At 40.2% G+C, this 26,472-nt stretch overlaps 1 protein-coding gene and 1 pseudogene across 4 annotated transcripts in view; both read right to left on the bottom strand.

Annotated features, from left to right (window-relative positions):
• Window positions 1-26,472, bottom strand: part of DIS3L2 (DIS3 like 3'-5' exoribonuclease 2) — a 361,464-nt gene that overhangs the window by 273,510 nt on the left and 61,482 nt on the right. For all 4 annotated transcript variants that reach the window (XM_067027175.1, XM_059053623.2, XM_067027176.1 and 1 more), the window contains exon 5: window positions 24,582-24,683. In XM_067027175.1, the coding sequence (XP_066883276.1) occupies window positions 24,582-24,683 (102 nt within the window). The remainder of the gene's footprint in view (window positions 1-24,581; window positions 24,684-26,472) is intronic.
• Window positions 15,576-16,940, bottom strand: LOC136793665 (centrosomal protein of 78 kDa pseudogene; annotated as a pseudogene).

Raw genomic sequence — 26,472 nt, 5'->3', positions numbered from 1 at the left:
TCCCTGGAGCGATTTGGCCAAAGGCCATCTCCTTTTTTACGTTCATACCATAAAGTCCAGGATGCAGACCAAGGAGAGTACAATCGGGCCCTGAGGCTTATGAGGGTTTTAATGGCGCCTTCCTCAGAGGGCAATGCTCGCCACATTTCCCCCTCTTTTATTTTTTAAAGCTTGATAATGCAATTTCAACCCATACACCTCCTGACGAAGAGCAGCGAGACGGCCAACAATAAAGCATAATAAACAAGGTAATGCAATTAACATCAACAATACACATGACCCCACGGTAATCAATCCTGTGAGTCCATTTTGAAACCAATGCATTGGGTTTAACCATTGAAGCTGATCCAAGAGTCCTTGAATTAATTGTTGGGGCCCGTCTTCTTGTAGATGAGCTTCTTGAATTGCTTGTATTTCCGCATTAAGTTTTTGTATGTCCAAACTAATGTGTCCATCAGTCCATACACTTAAAAAGTGCATTTTTACTTTGTTCCAATCCCAGTCAGTTTCATTATAAGCGTGTTGAGTCACACAAATCCAAGTATATTTAGCATGGCAGATCAAACGCATTTTCAATTTTAAAGCCATAATTTGGTCTCCTAAACCTATGAGAGCATTTTTTAACTCATCAACCTCAGTTTTTAGTTGAGTATCAATATGACTTTGTAATGCTAATGCAATACTGGTATTTTTAGACAATTGATTAACATAATGTGCTTGTACAGTTTTACTTAATGCTAAACCGGCAGTAGCGGCTATGGCTGTTAGAGCGGCTAAGGTTAATATGCTACATATTAACATTCCAATGAATCGTTTAGGTCTTTTTAAAGCTTCAGATAATTCTAGCCAAGCTTGCATGCTAGTACTATGATACCATGGTTCAGAAATATTTACAGGCAGCATTACATAGGAAGGTTGTTTTAACATCATAACAGAAAAAGTTCCTTTCATAGGCAGAATGCAAGTACTAAAAATACAATTCTGACAAGTTATATTATATCCTAAGGAACCAGAAGTAAACTCAATCTGTAAATCTCCTATTAGCAAGGCATATGAGGGTGTAACACAAGTAATAACCGGTTGATAAGAATAAGACAATGCAAACTTCCCAAAATCCCAATGCTTATAAAAAACCAAACTATTATTAGTAACAGAAAGAAATTAAAATGGTACCATTATTATAATTTAAGGTGCACCAGATTTGAGAATTCAAAAATCAGATTGGGGAAAATCAGAAGGAAAAAAGGAGGGAAACTTCAAACTTGTAACAGCTTTAACTACCTTTAAACTATGGCCGGCCAGTAAAGTCCCTTGTCCTCCTACATATATTTCAACACAAAAATAGTATCTTTACCAGTCTCATTCTTTCCATTTTTGTTATTGTTGCCCTGTGAAATCATTTTTTCTAGAACAGCAAGAAGATGTAAGGCTTTCTCAGCTTGGTAGGTTAATATATACAGGTCTACAAACAAAAAACACACTGCTTGGGCAAATTTTTCTTCAAAAGGTTCTATGAACTGATAAAGTTTTTCACCAATGGATATGGCTTCTGTATACTATCAGACATGATACAGGATGACTGCTTGATTGTAATACAACATACTGTTTTCAAGATCATCTAGTCCATCCATTTCTTCAACAGCCGAGTGCACCTGATTCTTCAATTGGTTAAGTGTCTGTCTTAAACTATCTGTTGTTATCTGGTTACTTTTGAAAAACTCAGCTACTGCCGTATTCAAAATTATTTTATAATCGTCTTTGTTTATATCTTGTAGGCAGGCAAGATGTTGCAGACAGACATCATAATTTCCAGCTGTAAAAGCCTGGAAAGCACTGGTGAACAACTCTTTCTCTTGATCAGTGATTTCAGGTCGCTTCTTGGATACTTCTTGTCCCATATTTTTTTACTTCTGACTATTGCCCCGAGTTACTATCAACTTTACTATGTGGCCACACTTTCACTCTTAACTCCGGGGATTCACCTACCGAGATTCAGATGTCCCTGAGTGTCAAGTCCCTGTTCGGGCGCCACTTGCCGCCAGCCGCGGCGGGTCCTCAAAGTGCAGCAACAATCGACGAGAGGGGGTAGGGAACTGAACGCACCAAGGTATGGGATCAGAAGGGCACAAGCAACTGATGGTTGCAAGGCAAGTTTATATATATATATTTTTAATTTGGCTGCATTGGGTCTTCGTTGCTGCACACGGGCTTTCTCTAGATGCAGCGAGCGGGGGCTACTCTTCGTTGCGGTGCGCGGGCTTCTCATTGCAGTGGCTTTTCTTGTTGCGGAGGATGGGCTCTAGGTGCATGGCTTCAGTAGTTGTGGCACGCGGGCTCTAGAGCGCAGGCTCAGTAGTTGTGGCGCACAGGCTTAGTTGCTCTGCTGCATGTGGGATCTTCCCGGACCAGGGCTGGAACCCGTGTCCCCTGCACTGGCAGGCAGACTCTTAACCACTTCACCACCATGGAAGCCCCACAATATTTTTTAAAAGGGAACTTTTGATGCTCCAGAAGTAACTCACAAAACAATAAACCAAAGGGTCATCATGTTACAGGCTAGGTAACAGATAGGGTGCCATCTTGAATACCCCAAATAGTGACCTCCATGTGAAAAGGAACAGAAACAAGACAGTTCATACACTGCTCATACAACAGACTAACTATCAAGAAACAGATCTTTTCAGGGCTAAAACTGTGTTTATATTCACCAGACTAATTCCTTTTGGATCAGAAAAGTTTGGGGACAGTGTATTTTAGTGATCTACATTACAAAAATCATTTCTGTTAAACATGGATTCACCATATGACCCAATAATTCTATTGATAGGTTTGTACCCAAGAGAACTGAAACCACAGGCTCATACAAAAACTTGTTTGCGAATGTTCATAGCAGCATTATTCATAATGGCCAAAAGTGGAAACAACCCAAATGTCCATCAAATGATGAAAAGATAAACAAAATTTGGTATATCTGTATCGTGGTATATATTATCAGCCATAAAAAGGAATGAAATATTGATATATGCTACAATGTGGATGGACCTTGAGAACATGCTAAATGAAGGAACCCAGAACCAAAAGGAGAAATACCATATGATTCCATTTACATGAAATGTCCAGAATAGAGAAATCTATATAGACAGAAAACTGGTAGTTCTCAGGTTCTAGGGGGAGTGACTACTTAATGGGAACAGGATTTCTTTTTGGGGTGATGAGAATGTTCTGGAATAAGAGAGTGGTAATGGTTATACAGCACTGTGAATATACTAAAACCACTGAACTGTACCCTTTTAAATGATTAAAATGTGAATTTTATGTTATGTGAATTTTATCCAAAAAAAATTAATCTTACCAAAGTCAAGAAAACATCCAAAAAAATAATAATTCCAATTACAAATAACAAATTATTTTGATAATGTGAGTGCCTTATTCATTAAAGAATAATATCCTTTTGATAAACTTCAAATATAGACATTTAAACAGTTTCAGACTGGTTTTGTTTAAATTTGCCTCTTCTAGTTTTTACCCTTTAAGCTTATATTATTCTTTTTCTTTTCAATACCATCTGATGTGATAGCATGTGATATGACACAATGGCATAGGGCAGAAAGAATAATAATAATGCTTAAGTGATTAAAAGCTGTTTCATACTTTGGAGTGTTTCAAGATACAAAATTCTGTACGTTAAAATGTTTTTTCAATATTCTGTAATCTTACTTTTCAAAAAGACTTTTTTTTTTTTTTTTTTTTTTTTTTTTGCGGTACACAGGCTTCTCACTGTTGTGGCCTCTCCCGTTGCGGAGCACAGTCTCCGGACGCGCAGCATCAGCGGCCATGGCTCATGGGCCTAGCTGCTGCGCAGCACGTGGGATCCTCCCGGACCGGGGCACGAACCCGTGTCCCCTGCATAGGCAGGTGGACTCTCGACCACTGCGCCACCAGGGAAGCCCTCAAAAAGACTTTTATAACATGCTGCAAACTCCTAAAATCAGATCTCAATTAGTGATTTAGGGGAAAAAAAGAAAGCCTACATCATAAAAACATGTATTAAACACAGTTTAAGAGGTAATTCTTCAGGAAAAAAAATGAATGAAACTGGAAGCTAACAAGGAATGACATGATTGTTTGCACTTAATATAAAAATGATTTCCTAAAAATGTGGGAGAAAGAGGGTTACAGAAAACTTACTGGCATAAAAATAACTCAAGATATAGACTGATATCTTTTTTTTTCTTTTTTTTTCGGTTGCGTTGGGTCTTCGTTGCTGCGCATGGACTTTCTCTAGTTGCAGTGAAAGGGGGTTACTCTTTGTTGCAGTGTGTGGGCTTCTCATGCGGTGGCTTCTCTTGTTGCGGAGCACGGGCTCTAGGCACATGGGCTGCAGTAGTTGTGGCACACGGGCTCAGTAGTTGTGGCTCGTGGGCTCTAGAGAGCAGGCTCAGTAGTTGTGGCACACAGGCTTAGTTGCTCCGCGTCATGTGGGATCTTCCCAGACCAGGGATCAAACCCATGTCCCCTGCATTGGCAGGCAGATTCTTAACCACTGTGCCACCAGGGATGTCCCAAAATCTTTTTTCAATAAACTAATTAGTAGACTTTTTCTAACTACAACTATAAGAGTAATCTCTCCATCCTCCATCTGCTAGAGCTAATCAGGGAAGCAGCAGGGGTTAAGGGGAAGTGCAGAGTCTAATTCTGCTAAAACAAGGAAATCATTACTTCAAACCTCTGAAGCCCCAACAAGTGATACTGCACTCATGACTCTCCTCCAAGATTACCTGTAATAGTGTCATATGTATCTTCCTCCTTTCTCTATAGTGCCAATGTAACTTTTATTTTAAAAGAACAGAAGAGTTAATTCTTTAATCATCCACATCAGTGCTTCTCAAAATTAAATGTTCATACAAATCACTTGGGAATCTTGTTAAAATGCAGGTTCTCATTCAGTGTGTCCTGGGGTGGAGACCGAGATTCTGTAATGTTGCTGGTACACAGACCACACTCTGAGTTGCAAAGATCCAGAGTACCCCAAAAGGAATACCACACCCAACACCAAGAATGTACTGAAGAGGACAGACAGAAGGCCCCAAAGTAATATACCCAGGCTGCCAAGGCTCAACCTCTTCACTGTCAAAAGACAACAAGATCTTATCCCAAAGTATCTGAGACTATGATGTTTACAGGCTGAGGATACTCCATCATAGTGTAAACAAACCTCATTCCACCAGTGGTTCCAGGAAAAGAAATAACCATGTACGAAGAACTGCAAAAGTATCCAGCTCATCTTGACATTCACGCAGCAAGATCTGGGTCTTTGAGTCTACAACCGGCCTTTGCCAGTATCCAGTGAGAAGGAGCCCACAATAAGGCTGACAAGGACTTATCTCCAGCCACTACTCTTCTCCTCACAGCCTCCACTCCAGCTAATAAACAACTTTTAGGATTCAGAGCAGGCTAGGCTCTCCTTTCCATCAAGTCTCTAATTCCCTATTCTTCATATAGCTAAAATTTACTTTCCATTCAGAATTCATTTCTTCCAGAAAGCATTCCTAGATCCTATGCAGCCTAGCAGGACATCCCTATCTTGCACTCCCACAGCACTCCAGGACTTCCTCTACCACTGCCCTCACCACTCCATGTGGCTCTACTAGACTGACTTTCTCAATCCAGGTTCCGCAAGAAAAGTAAGCCTTTATACACTAAGGCATCCATTATACATAATGAATTAACTTCTCTACTTTGAACCTAGAATGGCACTATTTAAGTACCATCTTTGGGAGAATTGAGAGAACAGTTATTCAAGTCGTTTTCTATGTTCTGTGGTTTAGATGCAGAACCGGATCCCGCCTACCTCATTCTACACCATATTCCTAAGGTACGGCACGATGCCTGACTCACAGTAAGCGCTCAACGAAGGTTTGACAGAGGAGTTGCAGGAGTGGACTAGCCCTCCCCTGGCCCTGCTGACAGTCTATGTTCTAAACCACTTATCTCCATCATTCGTTCTCTGTCCCAACCTGCTAGAAATCTCCTTGGTTCCTGACCATGAACACATTTCTCACTTATAGCCTTACACTCACCCCTTTCAACTGATCTGTGTCACTTGCCTCAAACACTGACCTTTACCTGACCTACTACTGCCCTCCTCTACTACATCCTGTACCAATGACAATTTTTACAGCGACACAAATGGGTCTAGTTTGGCACTTAAAAAGGACTTAGTGGAAAACCACTTGTCTTCTCTCTGATCACTTCAAGCACCGATAGATACATACTGCCTACTGCTCAAGTAAATGGCAAAAAGGCCTGAAGCATAAGGGCAGAGCCCAGGGACACTGGATGAGAAACTGAATGAAGCTAGAATAAGCAGTAGTAAGGAAACAAAGTTAAGGTGGCAGTGTGCTTCCCACTCAATTTCCCCCGCTTCCAAAAAATATTACTTAGAACTTAATCTGCAAAATCTATTTCTAACCTGATCAAAAATGATCTAGAGCTATGGTAAATACATACCGAATTCTTAATAGGCTGCAAGCTTAACATTCACACATATTATTAAAGAGAAAACTCTAAAGGAAAACAAAACACAGAATCCATGCAAACTAATTTTCAAAAACTCACAAAGATGGAGACTCTAACATTGTCTGATTCAAAATCAAAAGACTCAAGAATTAAAAGCCTGAAATACTGAGATGGAGTCAAAAGAGGAAAACTTTTCCCAGCATAGATGTACTGCTATTGAAGGAGGAGAAGCAGGGGTCTGGGTCAAGGCTTCTACAGTTGCTTGGGTGGTTGGGCAGGAGCAAAGTCCTTCACGAGGTCTAATCATGCCTCTAGAAGAGGGGTCGGCAAACTACGACCCACAGGCCAAATCCAGCTGCTTCTGAAAATGAAGTTTTTCTGGAACAGAGCTGCTTTTGTGCTGAACTGGCAGAGTTGAGAAGTCATGACAGAACCATGTGGCCCACTACGCCTCAAACATTTACTATCTTGTCTTTTACAGAAAGTTTGCCAGCTGCTGCCCTGGAAGGTGCCTATGTTCCCCAAAACTGCCACTGGGACATCTCTCTTCTCCTGGCCAATTGTCCCCAGTGCATTTGCTTCTAAAACCTGATCTGGCTTTCTCTAGAGCACGTCACTGTTCTACCCTCAGTTCTGTGCTCTGCATTATCGATTCATTCTCTTACCAGCCAGGCCCAACTTCTTTTAGCGTTAAATCCAGTTCTCTGTACGTTGTTCTCAAATTTGAACTTTTAATCTATGTCGTGATTTTACTAATTAAATTTTAAGTAACTTGGTGTACTTCAGAAATCTTTCATAAAAATAGACTATTTTTTGAGATGGGCAAGACTCTCCATCTGAAGCTCTGCCTCTAGGAAATCTGACTTAAGATACTACATTTAGGGACTTCCCTGGTGGCGCAGTGGTTAAGAATCCGCCTGCCAATGCAGGGGACATGGTTTTGAGCCCTGGTCTGAGAAGATCTCACGTCGCAGAGCAACTAAGCCTGTGTGCCGCAACTACGGAGCCTGCGCTCTAGAGCCTGTGAGCCAAAACTACTGAATCCACGTGCCACAACTACTGAAGCCAGCGTGCCTAGAGCCCGCACTCTGCAACAAGAGAAGCCACCGCAATGAGAAGCCCACGCACCGCAACGAAGAGTAGCCCCAACTCGCTGCAACTAGAGAAAGCCCGCACGCAGCAAAGGAGACCCAACACAACCAAAAATAAATAAATAAATTAAATTGATTCTTAAAAAAAAAAAAAGATACTACATTTAAGTCAAGTTTTTCTCATACCAAAACAACCATCACCATCATCTCTGTGTCTTATTACTACCCTTTCACGGCCTCCTTCATGCCCCCCCTTCACTCACTGGGATTTGATTTCTGCCTTTCCTTTTCTCTCCTACTAAATCTGCTCTGATCAGTGTCACAGATGGCTCCATGTTAGCCAAATCTAACTTCTCATTAAAATTCCTCACTGGGTCTATCAACAACATGGCACTGTTGACTACTTCCTCCTCATTCAAACGCTCCCTTGTCTTGGTTCCCAGCCTAACATTCTCTCCTGGTTTTCCTCCTTCCTCTCTGGCCCCCACTTCTCAGTCTCCTTTACTGGATCCTCTTCCTCTCCATGCCCATTAAGTGTTGGTGTTCCTCAGACTCCATCCTCAGTGGCCTTATCTCTCCATAAATCATCCCCAGACAGTTTATTCAAGTGCCACTGAGGTTACCAAAATCTCTACCTCTAGCCAAGGTCTCACTCCTGAACTCCAAATCCTAATATCCAGCTGCCTCCAGCTCTATATACCTACATATCTTCAGGCCTCACAAACTCACTGTGTCCAAACAAACCCAGCATATGTCCCTGCTCCCCTTCCTAACTTAGCAAATGGTGCCATCATCCCCTCAATTACCTGAGCCTGAAATGTAGGAGTCATCCTGGCTTCTTCCTTCTCCCTTGCCTATTACATCCAATCACCACGTTCTATCTTATTAAATAGTCTTAAATTCATCTCCTTACAATCCACATGGCCACTGTGAATCTTGTCATCACTCACTAAGACTCTCTTAAGTAACTTTCTTATCAATCTCCCACCAATTTTACCCCTTTCCTTTATTTTATTTTTAATTAATGAATTTATTTATTTATTTTTGGCTGCATTGGGTCTTCATTGTTGCACGGGCTTACTCTAGTTGCAGCGAGCAGGGGCTACTCTTTGTTGCGGTGTGCGGGCTTCTTGTGGTGGTGGCTTCTCTTGTTGCGGAGCGCGGGCTCTAGACACACAGGCTTCAGTAGCTGCGGTGCTCATGCTCAGTAGTTGTGGCTCGCGGGCTCTAGAGCGCAGGCTCAGTAGTTGTGGCGCACGGGTTTAGTTGCTCCGCGGCATGTGGGATCTTCCCGGACCACGGCTCCAACCTGTGTCCCCTGCGTTGGCAGGCAGATTCTTAACCACTGTGCCACCAGGGAAGTCTCTACCCCTTCCTTTAAATTCTCTACCCTACCACCAAAATGATATTCTACTATGCAAATCTGACTCCATCACCCCTCCCCAAAATTCTTCAAAGGCTCCCCCATACCTACATGATAATGGCAGAACTCCTTTACACAGTATGTAGACATTTCACGATGTGAACCTCCCGACCTGCCATTTACCAGCCCGGCCTCATCTCCTGCCACTTTATATCCCTATCTTGCATTTCAAGCTCCAAAATACTAAAATATCTATAGTTTTCCAAATCTACCATACTCCTCTCCCTAGTTGCCTGAATTCATAAGACAATTATGTATATGCCCTAAATCATGACTAGTTTCTATAAAACATAGGATAATATATATCCATTGAAAATTTTTAATAAAAAATGAAAATTTTAACAGCAGTAGCAAGCAACAATATCAAAATACTACTGCTAATGATAAACTCTTTATGGTTTATAAATATTACCAAATAAATGCCAGTACACTTCCTTAAAACTTCCTTGCCTTTCACTTACAAAAATTACACCATTAGCTTAATTTGAAGATCAACAAATTTACTTTGTATTACACACTGTACTTTAAAGCAAGAGTTATATAACTAAGGGTGAGCTTAAAGACCATCTAGATCATTTTCAGGTATTTCTGAATTCTTTTTTCATTAGTGGTGATGTATTTACAGTAAATGATATATAAATTTTTGCCCGATCTCCCTAATGACCAGTAGCATACACTTTTCAGATGGCTGGTCAGGAATGCAAAGTACAATGAATCTAATTAATCCAGTGTGGCAGTCATCAGTGCAGTTCACCAGATATTTCCTGCTATCCCTACTTGCAGACCATTTGTAGAACTGTACTTCTTGGCCCTCTTGTGGTTGAGTAGGGCCAGGTGACTCATTCTGGCCAATGAGTTGTGAACAGAACTGATGAAGTCGCTTTGGGGCAAAGGCATTTTAAATGTGGCCCCTCCGGGGCTCTGTTTCCTTCTGTCACAGAAAAGGGGAGTACTCCTGATGGCAGCTGTTCCATTCAGCCTGGGCTCTGGAGTGATGATCATGTAAGACAAAACCCTAGATGAGCTTGATGGGCAAAGGGCATGAGTAAGAAATAAACCACATCATTCCACAGTATAATCTTGCCTACCATACAACTGTCCAGCAATTTCCTCAAAAGGAATGCATACTAAGACATCAACATTTTATGTCAACATTTTATATGAACATTTTATGTCTGCTATGAGCAAATGTTATCAGTGGTAAATTCAAGAGCTGGGAATAGTAAACTTGAGTCATTATTATGATCTTGGCCTAACTGTAACTCTCAGTCCTCATTTCAAAGAAGAATAATGGTAATATCTGACATTTCTTGAGCATTTATAATATGCCAGTATTGCTTTAAGTACTTTATCTATATTAACTCATTCCTTACAATGAATGTGAATTTCACCAAACCATCTCCATGGAGTTAAGAAGGAATGAATTAGTTTTCTAGCAAATAATCCTGAAATATTAATTGGGAGTTTCCCAGCACAAATAAGCTACTCTATCCTTAAATGATACATTCCTTATTTCAGACATTTCAATTTGAATTACAGAGATCTGAAGGCATGTTTAAAGCAGGCAAGAACCTGAAGTATTTGATCTTAGAGCTGGCAATAAAGAAGAAGAAAAGATGATTGTTAAAAATAGGTTTGTGTATATAACAATTTTGGGAAAACCTGATCATGGTAGTAGATATATCTTACCTACCATACTGTTATGGGTGGAGGCTCCAAAGACCTTGCCCTCCAAGATTAAGTACCTTCCAAGTCTTTTTTGGGCCTGCCATGCAGGCCAAGAAACCAAACAGTTCTAAGAAATCCGAATTCCACTGGAATTGAGAGCAATCCAAAATGATAGTGGTTATATAAGAGATTGGATTAAATATAATCTAGTATGATGGGTGCATATTTAAAGAAGAACTTGGAAGACAAAACTTTAAAACAATCATTTGAAGGAAAAGTTAGTTGTCAAAGGAAACAATTTACTGTACTAGACCAATTTCATGTGACCATAAGAAGGTTTGGAATAGCCATTGAAAGTTAGGGATTAAATGTGCACTTTGATTTTTGCTTGTTTAATTTAGAACAAGAGTAGTTACTCCTATCAGCACTTCCTTTATTCTTTTAAACTCAAGTTCTTTCTGTGCCAATCTCTTCCAAAATATCCATCCATACTTCTATTATTCCCTTGCTGAAGTATTAGCATTCTGCATAAAAATAAGTTTTCTTAGGAACTGTACAATAGACATGTTAGAAAACATAGAATAATTGCCCTTGCTTTTCCGTCCTTCTTAATTCATGTATAAACTTTACTCTGTTGTAAATTAAGTAAAATAATCCTGTCCCAAGAGAAATTTAGACTTAGCTAACGAAGTGCTTGATTGATTTATTCCCAAGTACAATGTAGGTATTCAACAAATACCTGGGTGATAAATGAATAACATTATAATTTTCCATTGGGTATCAATATATCAAATCTATTCCAGTCTGTCTTACTATATTTTAAATATTCAGACAGAAGAATATAGAAGGCTAAGTTCCAATGAGAAGAAATTTCACTTGAAATCCACTCCTGACTCTTCAGCTAGTCAGCTTCTGTTTCACAGTTTCACCTGATTTTAATTTTAAGATGCTCTTATCAGCCTCCTTTACTCTGATTTTCTCTGGGCCACTCACTATGGCTGCATCAACTAAGCTGCTCACCCTAGTTCCCAATCCAGCAAAGAAGTTAATATTTAAACAGCTTTGGCTCCTCCTATAGGAGGGCTTAGCTTTAGCCCAACCCCCAGATCCAAGATACCAGAGCTGAATTCTGGGTTCCCAAATCTCCTTTGGTGCAGCCAAAAAAGGCCCAGAGTTCCGGCTTTCAAGGCTGGTCTTCTGCTTCGGTTCTTGCTCCCAGTACCGCTCTAGCCAATTCTCCTATAGCTCAGGGATTAAATCCTGTCCTTGACTCCCAGCCTAGTGGCTGCCTCCAACAGTCTGTCTGTAATAAGATGGTCCCACATCTCTGGAATTAGAACCCTGTCCCAAAGTCCCAGAAGGAGGCACCCTCTATATGACAAATGCCTAGCTGCCTTCTGAATACCTGTGTCACATGCCCCATGAATTTGAGATCTGCTGCCAACAAGCCAGAATGGCATCTGAGTCTATAACCTCTTTGATTCTATGCCTTGTCCAGCGGGCTGTAGCTCATGGTTTCACTTTATTATTGGGTTAACTCTCTCGGTTACTATCTGTTATGTAGGGCAGATGTCTGGTAAGACACATTCCCAATACTTGCCTCTCTAATGCCCTGGGTAGCTTTCAAATCTCTCTAGCCTTAGGATACAACCACTCAGTTCACTCGAATTCTAATTAATTGTTTCTAAATTGTTTGTCTTCTAAGAATAATACTAGGAGCTACTAAGTAAAAGACTTAAAAATTTTTTTTAATTAAAAAAAATATATATATAATAAACCATAAAAAGCTACAGAGTAAAAGATTTTTTAAATTTTTGAAAAAATGTTTTAAAAATTAACTGAAATACTAGATCAAGACCAGTAAAACTCATAAAAGATACTATATCCTGCTTAAAAAAAAGAAGACTACTGGGCCTATGGTCGTTTCAATTGATAAAGTCATCTTCTTTACCCATGATGGCAACTCAGGATACTGCCTAATGCTAAATCATGTATTGTCATCTTCTGGATTTTTGTTGATTTTTATGATACCTGACAATATCTATCTACAGGTCAAATAACTCTCTCCTTTGCACCTGTGGAATAACAAATAGCAATGAGGTCATGACACGAGGAGACGTGACTCTGAATCCCAACACTGTCTCTCCCTGGTTATATTTATATGCTCCCTAAATAAGTAAGATGTTTAAGCTAAACCTCAGGTTTCCCATTCACGAAACTGGGATAGAGATAAAAGCAGACTAAAGAATGGTGTGAGGCACTAAATACAGTTCCTGGTACACAGTTAGCACTAGAAAGTTAGCAATCAGCAGCAGCATTCACAGAGTCTACATACACTTAATTGTAATGTACTATAGTATTTGATTTTTAAGAGAAGAAAAATAATAGGATGGATTTATTATAGTTTAAAAAAAGATAAAGGACAAGGTTGTTGATGATTATGGAAGATGACCTTGGTGGGAAAAATAAAGAAAATGGAAGAGGTGGGGCTGAGATCAAATACACGACAATTAGACGAGTTTACAGAGCAAAGAGCAGGATACTGTGAGCTTCAGTAAAAGGGGGTCAAGGACGTAGTCTTCCTAGAGGGGGGGATCTTGGTAACAATTAGCAATTCCCTGCTTTTGCCAGTGTCTAAGAGAGTTGGTTGAGGGGCTGCAGCACTCAGCCAACTGCATGGCAGAAAGACAGAGCCTTACTTCATATGTTCCTCCCTGAAAGTGGAAATTTTCACCACCCTCTCCTGCCAAATAATTCTCAGCCCTAAACAAATCATTCTCATCCTAAAACAAAACCAAAGCTCTCTCCTTCTCCATTCCCACCTTCCAAACCATAGTTCAAATGGAGCCCCTTCTATGAAACCTTCCCAAGTTCTCTCAGTTTAGTGCTCGCATAACAACATGTATTTCTCTATCGTGCAAACCGTACCACAACTGTTCCCATCCCTCTTCCAACCAGCCTACAAGCACCTTCAGAGCAAAGCATGTGACCTATTTGAGTCTGTACCTCCAGCATCTAGCACAGGGCAGGAGGGGTGGAAGATGAGAAGCCACCAGGTACCCTGAACTATTCCAGGCAGAATCATCAAGATCAATGGCTTCTAACCATTTGGGGACACATCCATCCACTCTGAAAACCTGAGGAAAGCCACAAACCCTCAGGTTATAAAAATACATACACACACTCTTACAAAAAAAAAAAAAAAAAAAAAGCAAAAAAAACAAACACAAGGAAAGGAAAGAACATTAAGCTAAGTCAAGACATATGGATTCTACTCCGTTTCCCAAAACTCCAAGTTCTCAAACAAGTCACTTAATTTCCAAATTGACAAAGTAAAGAAACTATCATTTGCCTCAAGAATCCTTCATTAAACGTCTGTAATAAAAATTACATGTAAACACTAAAAGCATGGAGGAATTCTGAAATTATAATTGTTATATAAGAGCAAATTATCTTTTATTGCCTCACAGCTTGATACTTCTACAGCTATCTGTTTTGCCGGAAAACATGCTGTGAAATAAATTGACTATTTACTACTACAGCTAAAAGAACTGTTGTTTACACACCCAAGAGGGGTGAGCACAACAAGAATAGAGAAGCAAAGATGAATAATCCAATTAATCCGCATTTGCTCACACCATTGACGACAGATTCCTTTGATAACAATATGCTTTTGTACTAACAAACCTGTAATACAATTGGCCAGTATGCTTGGAGATGTTTATATTCTACATGTCAGGGATTCTTGATGACAGTCTGAATATTCTCTTCTCTCTAGTTTGACCCTGTCACCAACAACTGTCACAGGTGGGCTATAGCCAACAGAGCTTCCCTCTTCAGAATGGGAAGCTGTGAAATACTTATTCCAGCGAGGCCCAAGAGACATACTTAACGGGGCTGACTTTAATATAAAAAGCAATTGCCGGGCAGCCACTGTGAAGACGTTTAGGAACTCCACAGAAACGGAACAGGCAAGGAACCCCGAGCCACTCTCTACATTTCAAATCTTCTGAAAGCCAAAGAGGGCCTATATACATACCAAGGCAGCCCCTCTGTCATCACCCCGACTCTTACTTCTACCAGCAACACAAAGGGTGGGGTTCTCCTTGCCAGTCTAGGCCTTTCTCTATATCCATTCCAATCCTTGCTCAAAAGGATGTCATTAATAATAAGAGGTTCAGGATCCAGTCTCTCGGGGGGACATCATGGCCCAGCCACAAGTGTTAATGTTCACATTTCTTCCTCAACTATCTTCCTGCCAACCAAGTCTCAGATCCTGGGCCCAGAGAGTTCATCCCCCAGTTCCCTAGCTGCTGCTTTCTTCTTTTCTCCTGACTCACGTATTATAGCCTTGTTATTCAAAGTATGGTTCCAGAAACCATAGCACCAATGTTGACTGCGGACCTGTTAGACATGCATGATCTGGGGCACCACCTCAGATCTACTGAATTAGAATTTGCATTTTAACAAAATCCCCAGGTGAATCATTTGCAAGTTAGAGACAAGCACTGGCCTACAGGATTGGCCTCAATTCTTTTTTTTTTTTTTTCAACTTTACTTTTATTTAAAATGAGGCCATATTTTCCTCTTATGGACAGTTCAACTAGAACTGTCAATTTTATCATCTGTAAAACAAGAGCACTGAATCAGCTGACTATATTCATTCAGAACTCAATTTCTTTATCGTATGATCACTAAGGTTCTCCCTAAATCTAATATACTAAAGTTCTAAGGAAAGGAAAATATATTACTAACGACATGTTTTGATTTTTATTTCTTAGAGTTCAAATGTCCACCATTCACTTTGGTCTAAGCTTAAGGAACCATTCAAGGGGATACAATGCAGATGGGAGGGGAAAACAGAACGCTCACACAAGTTGTGCCGCGTTGCAATCAGGCTTCCATTTGAAAAATAATCTTCCCTATAGCTTTAAAGTGATAACTTTGTACCGGCAATGCTTCTTGTTTCAAACGGATTTTCTCTGGCTCTTCCTGAACACTTTCTGAGGAATCATCGACCTCTTCGATTTCTGAGGAGGAAGGACTCTCTACTGTCACAGTCACAGGAAATTCTGATGGACCTGTTGCTTTTTGCACGTTCTGCAGTACGCCACGGCCGGAAACCAGACACACCAGGTGGTAGAGGTTCAGGAGCATAACATTCTTTACCAGCAGAGTGTTTCCTTCCATTACTTACAGGTTGCTTTGCAGCCAAGCCACTTCTAATAGTAGCTTTTCCTTTTCGATCACTTCCCAAAATTATAGTTCTCTTTTTCTGTCTAGCAGCTTTAGATGGTTCCTTCACGATGGAGAAGTTATCCACTGGTACTCTGACTTGGCACTCCTTCCATCTGGAGAACTTCTTTGATAACTGCTTTCATCACAGAATGATCTCCAAGCCATAAATCCTCACTAAGAGACTCTGCAAAAGCATGAGCAGCCAGGTCACCAATGAGCTTGTTGCAGCTCAGAGCAACGCGCCTCAAACCAGGCATACAGCCAACATCAGGTCTCCTGTAACGAGGACTCTCAGCCCAGGTTTCTTCACGCCTTCTGATAGTCTGATACTTTAAGATCTTGCCCATGTGATCTGCTCCCTGCCATGTCAGATTATACGCCGTGAAGTTTACTGTCTTCAGAGTGATAGAGTTCTTTACACCTTGCCAAATAACTTTGTTAACATAGTTAAGTGTCTCTCTCTCAGAACTAGCCCATTTAGCTCCACGTTCCTTAGCGCACCCGACGCACTTACACAGCATTTTTGAGCTTTACACAACTGGAAGGTCACATCCTTATTTCTTAACGCAGGAACACGACTTCGGTAAACTTTATTTCTGTCACAACCTGTCTCGACAAGCCGTGGCTGGAAGAAGCTCTGGATACAGATCAGGGGCAGAGGGTGCTCAGGAGCGGTGCCCAGTCCACCCCGCAGAGGCAGTCGGCGTTAAGTCCAGCAGGCCCTCCCGCAGGGAAGCGCGCACGACGGGCACAGGCACCGAGTCCTGCAGCACGCACAGGTCCTCACAGCGCGAGAAGTCGGCCGCGCTGTCCCAGCGCAGCTTCACCGAGTGATCATGGCCTGAGCATGGCCTCGGGGACGCTGGCTGCGGACACGATGCCGACACCCGCCTGGGGGCCCCGGCTCGCCTCCCGCAGGACCGGCGTCGCAGCCAGAAGACGTAGGGCCATGGGCCCCAGCTAGGCTGGCCCCTCCATGCCGTGCTCCAGAGCCCCCGCATGGCCTGGTATTGGCGCCGACATCAACGCCCTCCGCGCCGCGGGGTTGGGATTTCGGCCTCAATTCTAATGAGGTATCCTCACATCCATCTTTCTCTGACAAAAAACAGCTACTCTCAGCTTTGTTCTGCACACCTTCTTCATGAATATCACCTCCTCTCCAGACTCCTCAATACTAATACGCATACTGGCCTTCTGAGTCCCTCTATTTCCCTCTACCCATCTGCCTAGAAACCCCAGCACTGCCCATTCCTGTACAGGATGGTGACTGCTGTGATTCTTGATGAGGTGCCCGGCCCACCTGCCAGCAGCTCTGATGGCAGTCTCCAAAGCCAAGTGGGCTCCAAAGTTCCTTTTCTGTGCTGATTCAGGAGTCTTAGGCATTGGTAAGAAAACCATCAGAGGCTTTTCTACAATTAAGCTCTAGCACCATTTCTGAGGTCCCAGCCAATACCCAGCACCCAAGATTTAGGGTCTTAGCCTACTTTTCTTTTGACTTGAAAGATGCCATGGTCCACTCTAGCCTCTGCAATATTTCCCTCCACAAGTCTGACTATTAAAGAGATTCAGACTGGACAACATAGAGGATAAACAGGGACTCTTTGCATTTTAAGAAGTGTACTGCTCGGGACTTCCCTGGCAGCCCAGCAGTTAAGACTTTGCCTTCCAATGCAGGGGGTGCAGGTTTGATCCCTGGTTGGGGAGCTAAGATCCCACATGCCTCGTGGCCAAAAAACCAAAACATAAAACAGAAGCAATATTGTAACAAATTCAATAAAGACTTTAAAACTGGTCCACATCAAAAAAATCTTAAAAAATAAAGAAGTGTACTGCTAACTGGAAAGTGTTTTTACACTTGGTGAAATGCAGAAATAATATAGGCGGAACATTACAAATTACAGCTCAAAGGATTTCATCAAAAGTTCCTGACTCTAGCCTCTTTGGTCTGGGCTTCCTATGCTTAATCCTGAGAACATATTTCACTAAACATCCTCCTCCTCCTTGCTTAAGGGCTAAAGGTATACTGACTCCTTCCATGAAGCTTCCTCTTGCCAGCAACAGGTCTGAAAAAGTCATCAAGCAAGGTAGATCAAAAACTGCCTCCCTAGATTCAAGCGGTTTATATGGCCTATGAGAGCCTGAGTTTGCTGACACCCAGTTCACTTGGTCCTCTGCCCCCTACACCCTCAGGATGCATCAGCCTTTTCTCTAAACCAAGTACTGGTGGAATTTAACCATAATGGTCCACACCCCAATATGTCAGGGGCACAGGCCTCTCTGCAGTCTCCTTACCTGACCTCTAGAGATCCTCTTGCTGACCTCTAAACGTTGGCTTGCCCAAGAACTCAGGATTCAGCTGCCTTCTCTAGCTACACTCTCTAGGTGACCTCATCTACTGTGTGGTTTTAACACCTATGTTGATAACTCCCAAATTTACATCTCTAGTCCCAGTCTCTTCTTGGAGCTCCAGACTCATTTGTCCAAATATCTTCTTTTGTTTGTTTGTTTCTTCATTTTCAGTATTTTTTACCGCTTTACTGAGGTATAACTGACATACAATAAACTACATATATTTAAAGTACACAAATTGATTAGTCTTGACATACACAATTATGAAACTATCCCATCAAGATAATGAACATGTCCATCACCCCCAAAAGTTTCTTTGGGGCCCCTTGGTAATCCCCCTGTCCTACTCCCACTCCAGGCAACCAATGATCTGCCTTTTGTCATTATAAATTAGTTTGCATTTTCCAGTTTTATATAACGGAATCATATAGAGTGTATACTTTTTTGTCTAGCTTCTTTCACCCATCATAATTATTTTGAGATTCACCCATGTTATTACATGTATCAATACTTCACTAATTTTTTTTTAACAGCTAAGCTGTATTCCATTGAATGGATATACCAAAATTGGTTTCCAAGATGATGGACATTTGAGTGGTTTCCAGTTTGGGACTATTACCAAAAAAGCTGCTATGAACTTTCACATATAAATCTTTATATGAACAAATGCCTTAATTTCGCTAAGGTAAATATCCAGGAATGGAATAGCTGGCTCATATGTTAGGTGTATGCTTAACTTTTAAGAAACTTCCAGGCTGTTTTCCAAAGTGATTGTACCATTTTATATTCCCACCAGCAGCATATGAGAGATCCTTGTTCAATATCCCTGCCAACACTGGTTATGGTCAGCCATTTCGACTTTAGCCATTCTAGTGATTTTGCAGTAGTATTTTGTGCTTTTAATTTACATTCCATAATGACTAATTATGTTGAGCATCTTTTCATATGCTTATTTGCCATCCATATATCTTATTCAGTAAAGTATCTGTACACGTCTTTAATACAGTTTTTAAATGGGTTGTTTGTTTATTATTGATTATAAGAGTTCTTATATTCTAGATAAAAGTTTTTGGTGAGATAAGTGTTTTGCAAATATTTTCTCCTAGTCTGTGGCTTGTTTTTTCATTTTTTATAACTGTCTACTGAAAACTAAAAGTTTATAATTTTAACTAAAAATTTATTGATTTTTTTATATTTCATATTTTGTATATTACACTTTAAAAATATTTGCCAAATCTAAGGTCACTCAATTTTCTTCTCTATTTTCTTCTAGAAAGATTACAGTTTTGTTTGTTTGTTTGTTTTGGTTTTTTGCGGTACACGGGCCTCTCACTGTTGTGGCCTCTCCCGTTGCGGAGCACAGGCTCGGCTCAGCGGCCATGGCTCACGGGCCCAGCCACTCCGCGGCATGTGGGATCTTCCCAGACCGGGGCACGAACCCGCGTCCCCTGCACTGGCACATGGACTCTCAACCACTGCGCCACCAAAGATTAGTTTTTACATAAACATTTAGATCCACAATTTACTTCAAGTTAATTTCTATATATGGTACAAGGTAAGGGTTGAAGTTCATTATTTTTCATATGGCTACACAATTTTAATAGCACATCTGTTGAAAAGATATTCTTTCCCCACTGAATTACCTTGGCACCTTTGTAGAAAATTTATCAATCATATATGTATGGGTCTATTTCTGGATTCTCTATTATGTTCCCTTGATCTATATGTCCATCTTGATAATATCAAACTGTCTCAATTACCAAAGCCTTATAATAAGTACTGAAATCAGATAGTATATGTCCTCCAACTTGTTGTTCTTTGTTTTGGCTATTCTAGGTCCTTTGCCCTTTCAAATATGTCTTAAAATCAGTTTGTTAATTTCTACAAAGAAGCCTGCTAGGATTTTGTTAGGAATTATGCTTAATCTACAGATCAATTTGAATAGAATTGGCAGCTTAACAATATTGAGTCTTTAATTAATGAACACAGTATTTCTCACCATTTACTGAAGCCTTATTTAATTTCTCTCAATAATGTTTTATAGTCTTACACATCGTTGACCACATTTAACCCTAAGTATTTCATATTTTTCATCCTATTAAAAATGGTACTTTAAGAAAGTTTTCAACTTCCAATTTTTCATTGCTACTATATAGAAATACAATGGGTTTTTGTATATCAGCCTCTGTCCTTCAGCCTTGCTAAGCTCACTTATTAGTTCTAGTAGCTTTTCTTGTAAATTCCTTAGGTTTTTAAACATAGAAAATCACACAGTCTGAGAATAAAGAAGGTTTTCTTTCATCCTTTCCAATCTAACTGTTTTTTTCTATTGCTTTATCATACTGACTAGAATCTCCAGTATGATGATGATGAATAAAAGGAATGAGAAGGGACAGTCTTACCTCATTCCCAATAGTAGAAAAAAAATTCACTCTTTCACCACTAAGAATAATGTTAGTTGTAAGTATCTCCTAGATATTCTTCACCAGACTGAAGAAGTCCTCTTCTATTACTAGTCTACTATGAGTTTTTATCATGAATGGTTGTGGACTTTTGTCAAATGTATTTTCTGTATCTATCAAAATGATGGCATTTGATTTAAATATGGGGTTAACTTTAGCCTGTTAATATGGTGAATTACACCAAATTGCTTTTCAGATATTAAACCAACCTTGCACTCCTGAGATAAACCCCACTTGCTCATGTTGTATTATCCTTCTAATACATTGCTGGATTTTATTTAATATTTTAATTTATTTTATTTATTTATTATTTGTTTATTTATTTAATATTTTGTTGAGGACTTTTTCACCCATGTTTGTGAGGAGTACTGGTCTGTAGCTTTCTTTTCTTAAAATGTTCTTTCCTGGTTTTGGTATTAGGGCAATGCTGGCCTCATAGAATGAGTTGGAAAAGCTATCCTTCTCTTGCTTTTCCTGTAAGCATTTTTGTAAAATCAGGACTATTTCTTCCTTAAATGTTTAGTGGAATTCATCAGTAAGTGAAACCATCAAGGTCTCCATATATTTTCAAGATCTCTATGAAAATGTCTAAAAAGAAATTAAAACTTAACACAGCCATTCCATTAACTCTTTAACCAGTCAATACCTCATACCTGCTCTGGTCAGCTCTAGATCCATCTGTCTTGCTAAACACTCTTCTATTTCTTTCTAGTCTATCCATTCTCACCCCTTAAGTCAAAGGGATCCATCATCTTTTTTGTTCCTTTGGCTTACCTTTACTATAATGCTGCCTATTTACTCTCTCTAATGACCTCTAGGAATACTTCCTTTGGTTTGACCAGACCCTAATGCACTCCTCCTGTCATCTTAAACCCAGTCTACACTGCTAGATGATGTTTTCAGGAAAAGAGGAAATGACCTAAATCAACCTATGTTCCTAGGACCTGGAGCCAACCCTTAGCTGTGCTTTCAAGGACTCAAGTAAGGAGACTATCCACAATTGTCAGCAACTAGGGATGGGAGTTAGGGGGGAGGTGAAGAGGTAGATCTGAACTAGGATAATTTACTCTCGTAAAACACTCTGCACTTAACTTCGCAGCATTAATCAAAATCATCCTTAAATTTGTATAAGTGTGAGTAGTATCTGTCTCTTCCTACCTGCACTCCCTACCAGACTAAAAACTCCATGAGGGCAACAACTATGTCCATCTTCAGCATCAATAATTTCCATGCACCCTACAAATTCCTGACACATAGGTCTTACTCAATTACTACAGCCCTATCAGATAAAAAGAAGAATTTAATTTATGCCTCAACAAAGCTCTGAGATAAGGTAGTACTTCCCACATTTCTGGAAAAAATTAATAATAAAAACTTGAGCTGCTACCATGGGTCAGGCACTATTCTAAGGTTTCTACATATATTCTCATTTAATCCTATGACAAACCTATGAAGTAGGTATTACGATTATTCTCATTCTACAGATGAGGTATTTGAAGCACAGAGAGGGTGTATAATTCACCCAAGGTTATACAGATGACTGGCAAAGATGAGCTTCAAACCCAAGTAGCCTAGCCTAAAAGTCCACTCTATTAATCACTCTCCTGTAATACCTCTCACTGAAGAAGACACCAAATTCTTGAGTAGCAATAAACTGAGCCAAATAAAATAAAGGATACGATATAAAGAATACTAGGGGGACTTTCCTGGTGGCGCAGGGGTTGGGAGTCTGCCTGCCGGTGCGGGGGACGTGGGTTCGCGCCCTGGTCTGGGAGGATCCCACATGCCACGGAGCAGCTGGGCCAATACGCCTCAACTACTGAGCCGGCACTCTGGGGCCCACGAGCCACAACTACTGAAGCCCACGTGCCTAGAGCCCATGCTCAGCAACAAGAGAAGCCACCGCAACAAGAAGCCTGCGCACAGCAATGAAGAGTAGACCTCCCGCACCGCAACTAGAGAAAGCCCGTGCACAGGAATGAAGACCCAATGCAGCCAAAAATAAATAAATAAATGAAAAAAAAAAAAAAAAAAGAATACTAGGAATCATGCAGCTCCATATTAAAAAAACAAACAACCCAATCAAAAAATGGGCAGAAGACCTAAATAGACATTTCTCCAAAGAAGACATACAGATGGCCAAGAGGCACATGAAAAGATGCTCAACATCACTAATTATTAGAGAAATGCAAATCAAAACTACAATGAGGTATCACCTCACACCGGTTAGAATGGGCATCATCAGAAAATCTACAAACAACAAATGCTGGAGAGGGTGTGGAGAAAAGGGAACCCTCTTGCACTGCTGATGGGAATGTAAACTGATATAGCCACTATGGAGAACAGTATGGAGGTTCCTTAAAAAACTAAAAATAGAATTACCATATGACCCAGCAATCCCACTACTGGGTAAATACCCAGAGAAAACCATAATTCATAAAGACACATGCAGGCTTCCCTGGTGGGCAGTGGTTGAGAGTCTGCCTGCCGATGCAGGGGATATGGGTTCGTGCCCCAGTCCGGGAAGATCCCACATGCCACGGAGCAGCTAGGCCCATGAGCCGTGGCCGCTGAGCCTGCGCATCCAGAGCCTGTGCTCCGCAACGGGAGAGGCCACAACAGTGAGAGGCCCGCGTACCGCAAAAAATAAAATAAAATAAAAAAGACACATGCACCCCAATGTTCACTGCAGCACTATTTACAATAGCCAGCTCATAGAAGCAACCTAAATGTCCATCGACAGACAAATGGATAAAGATGTGGTACATATATACAATGGAATATTACTCAGCCATAAAAAGGAATGAAATTGGGTCATTTTGTAGAGACGTGGATGGACTTAGAGACTGTCATACAGAGTGAAGTAAGTCAGAAAGAGAAAAACAAATATCATATATTAATGCATATATGTGGAACCTAGAAAAATGGTACAGATGAACCGGTTTGCAAGGCAGAAATAGAGACAGAGATGTAGAGAACAAACATATGGATACCACAGGGGGAAAGAGGGTGGGGGTGGGGGTAGGTGGTGGTGGTGGGATGAATTGGGAGATTGGGATTGACATATATACACTAATATGTATAAAAGAGACAATAAGATACTGCTGTATAAATAAAATAATATAAAATTCAAAAAAAAAGAATACTAGGAAGAAAAATTCAGACTTAGATATACAAGTTACCAGTTTTATATGACAATTCAAAGAAATTGTTGCTATGAATCATTCTAGTGCATGATCCTTATTTAAAATAGTCAAAACAAAACCAAATCTTCCTTTTCAGTTGACAGACACAGAGACTAAAACCCAGAATATTCTCATGTTAAAAACATTTTCGTCTGCTACCAAATTTCTGTTTTATAAAAATACACAGTCTATTTTTATCTGCCACGAGAAGTCCAATCACCAAACAGGACATCACAGAACTAGATATGCGTTGCCTGGGTTCTCCAGGAGAGGCAGCAGGAATATGTGAAGACTGCACCATCCCTATGGCTTTGTCTTTCTAGTTCTCCCAGCATTAAATGTGGGAAATTAATACGTATCAGGTTTGAATGTCCCCTGCAAGCTTTTTTTCTATCCTAAAAACTACCAGAAACCAATGCAAAGCATGTGACAGGGAAGACAGATCATAGGGGAGGGAACAAGGTGAACCGAAATTATTAAATGTCTGTGCACCCAATGCTTCTATGTCCCAAGAATTCTGTGGTCTGCTTCTGAGGCAACAAGGGCCTTAGGGGTCTGTGACTGCTTTAGTTAATGATGTCTCACTGATGCACTACTGCGAAAGGCCCTGAGAAGTCTACAGTTATAAAAGGAAAATTTAACTCACCTTCAACTGCTCCTCTGGAAGCAGATTCACAACCACCAGGTCCCCATTCAAGGCTCTATTACGAGCAACAACCCCATCAATAAAAATGTCTCGATCACCATCCTAGATTGGAGAAGGAAATAAAGTAGTCAGTTTACCAAGGCTTGGAACCAAAAATTACTTCCTTGGTTTAGAAACTGTAGACTCTACAATCCGTCCACTGAGTTAACAGGAACACTAGTATTTAGCCACAAACAGACCTAGAGGAAGCTCAGTCTCTTTGGAACTAAAAGAAATGGTGATGAACACGGAAGAGCAGGTTAACGTAATACTAAAAAATCACCAAATAAGAGAAGATCTACTATAGACAGGCCAAAACCAAACAAACAAAAATACATAAAGCAGAAAATGAGGACTGCATGCTTTCATAACTGAAATGAGAAAGGAGTAAGTTACCCTTTTTTGTTTTAAATAAAATAAAGCATGAAGGTACCTTTTCTACATGACTGAATTTTTGTAAGGGAAAGGTAAAAAGTACAATTTTCAAGAAAACAGAAGAACAACAACATATTGATATAATCCCCGAAGAAAACCAACCAAGGGCAGGAGCAACAACCAGCTCCAGGAGTTGGGTTCTCTAGGAGAAAACCAGCAAAGTCACTCTCCCCCCAAAGAAGTGGCAGAGAGAGCAATGTGGTTTGTTTGTTTGTTTTAACTGAAGTATAGTTGATTTACAATACTGTGTTAGTTTCAGGTGTGCAGCATAGCGATTCAGTTATTTTTTTCAGATTACATTCCATTATAGGTTACTACAAGATATTGAATATAATTCCCTGTACTATACAGTAAATCTTGTTTGCTTATCTATTTTATGTATAGTAGTTTGTATCTGTTAATTCCATATTCCTTAACTGTCCCTCTCCAACCTCTGGTAAACATAAATTTGTTTCTATGTCTGTGAGTCTGTTATATATAGATTCATCTGTATTATTTTTTAGAATCCACATATAAGTGATACCATATAGTATTTTTCTTTCTCTGTCTCTGTCTTCACTAAGCATTATATTCTCTAGGTCCATCCATGTTGCTGCAAATGGCAGTATTTTACTCTTTTGTATAGCTGAGTAATATTCCAATGTATATATACCACATCTTCTTAAGTCAATCGTCTGTTGATTAGCACCTGGGTTGTTTTCATGTCTTGGCTATTAAACCCAGGTCCACAGCAGCGAAAGCCCGAGTCTTAATCACTGGGCTGCCAGGGAATTCCCTTCAAGCACATACTTAAAAACAATCCACCTGAAGCAGTGTAGCCCCAGTGAACTCCCTAGGTATCGACTGCCAAACTTAATTAGTTGCTAGAGTCTTCTTATTAAGCCAAGTTACTTTGCAAAAATAATTAAATGGAAAAGGTAGCTAAGAAAAGCATGCCTTCAGCAATAAGTTTCCATGAAAAAATTAAACATTTTCAAAATGTTTCATCAACAAACATGCAAAGATGTGGATGGACTGTCATACAGAATGAAGTAAGTCAAAAAGAGAAAAACAAATATCATACATTAACACATATGTGTGGAATCTAGAAAAAATGGTACAGATGAACCGATTTGCAAGGCAGAAATAGAGACACAGCTGTAGAGAACAAACGTATGGACACCAAGGGGGGAAGGGGAGGGGGGCGGTGGTGGTGGGATGAATTGGGAGATTGGAATGGACATATATACACTAATTTGCATAAAATAGATAACTAATAAGAACCTGCTGTATAAAAATAAATAAATAAAATACATATATGCAAAAAAACAAGCAAACATGTACTCTTATCCTTTCATCCTTCCAAGAGTTTATATTATGTGCTTCTTTTCAGAGGATAAGAGAGAAGTAAAATGTTAATTTTTCTCAAAGGAGGTAA

Source organism: Kogia breviceps, chromosome 2 (assembly GCF_026419965.1).
Source record: "Kogia breviceps isolate mKogBre1 chromosome 2, mKogBre1 haplotype 1, whole genome shotgun sequence".
In the NCBI taxonomy this organism is placed as follows: domain Eukaryota; kingdom Metazoa; phylum Chordata; class Mammalia; order Artiodactyla; family Physeteridae; genus Kogia; species Kogia breviceps.
Note: the sequence above shows the minus strand (reverse complement) of the source record. Positions and strands in the feature narration are given on the sequence as shown.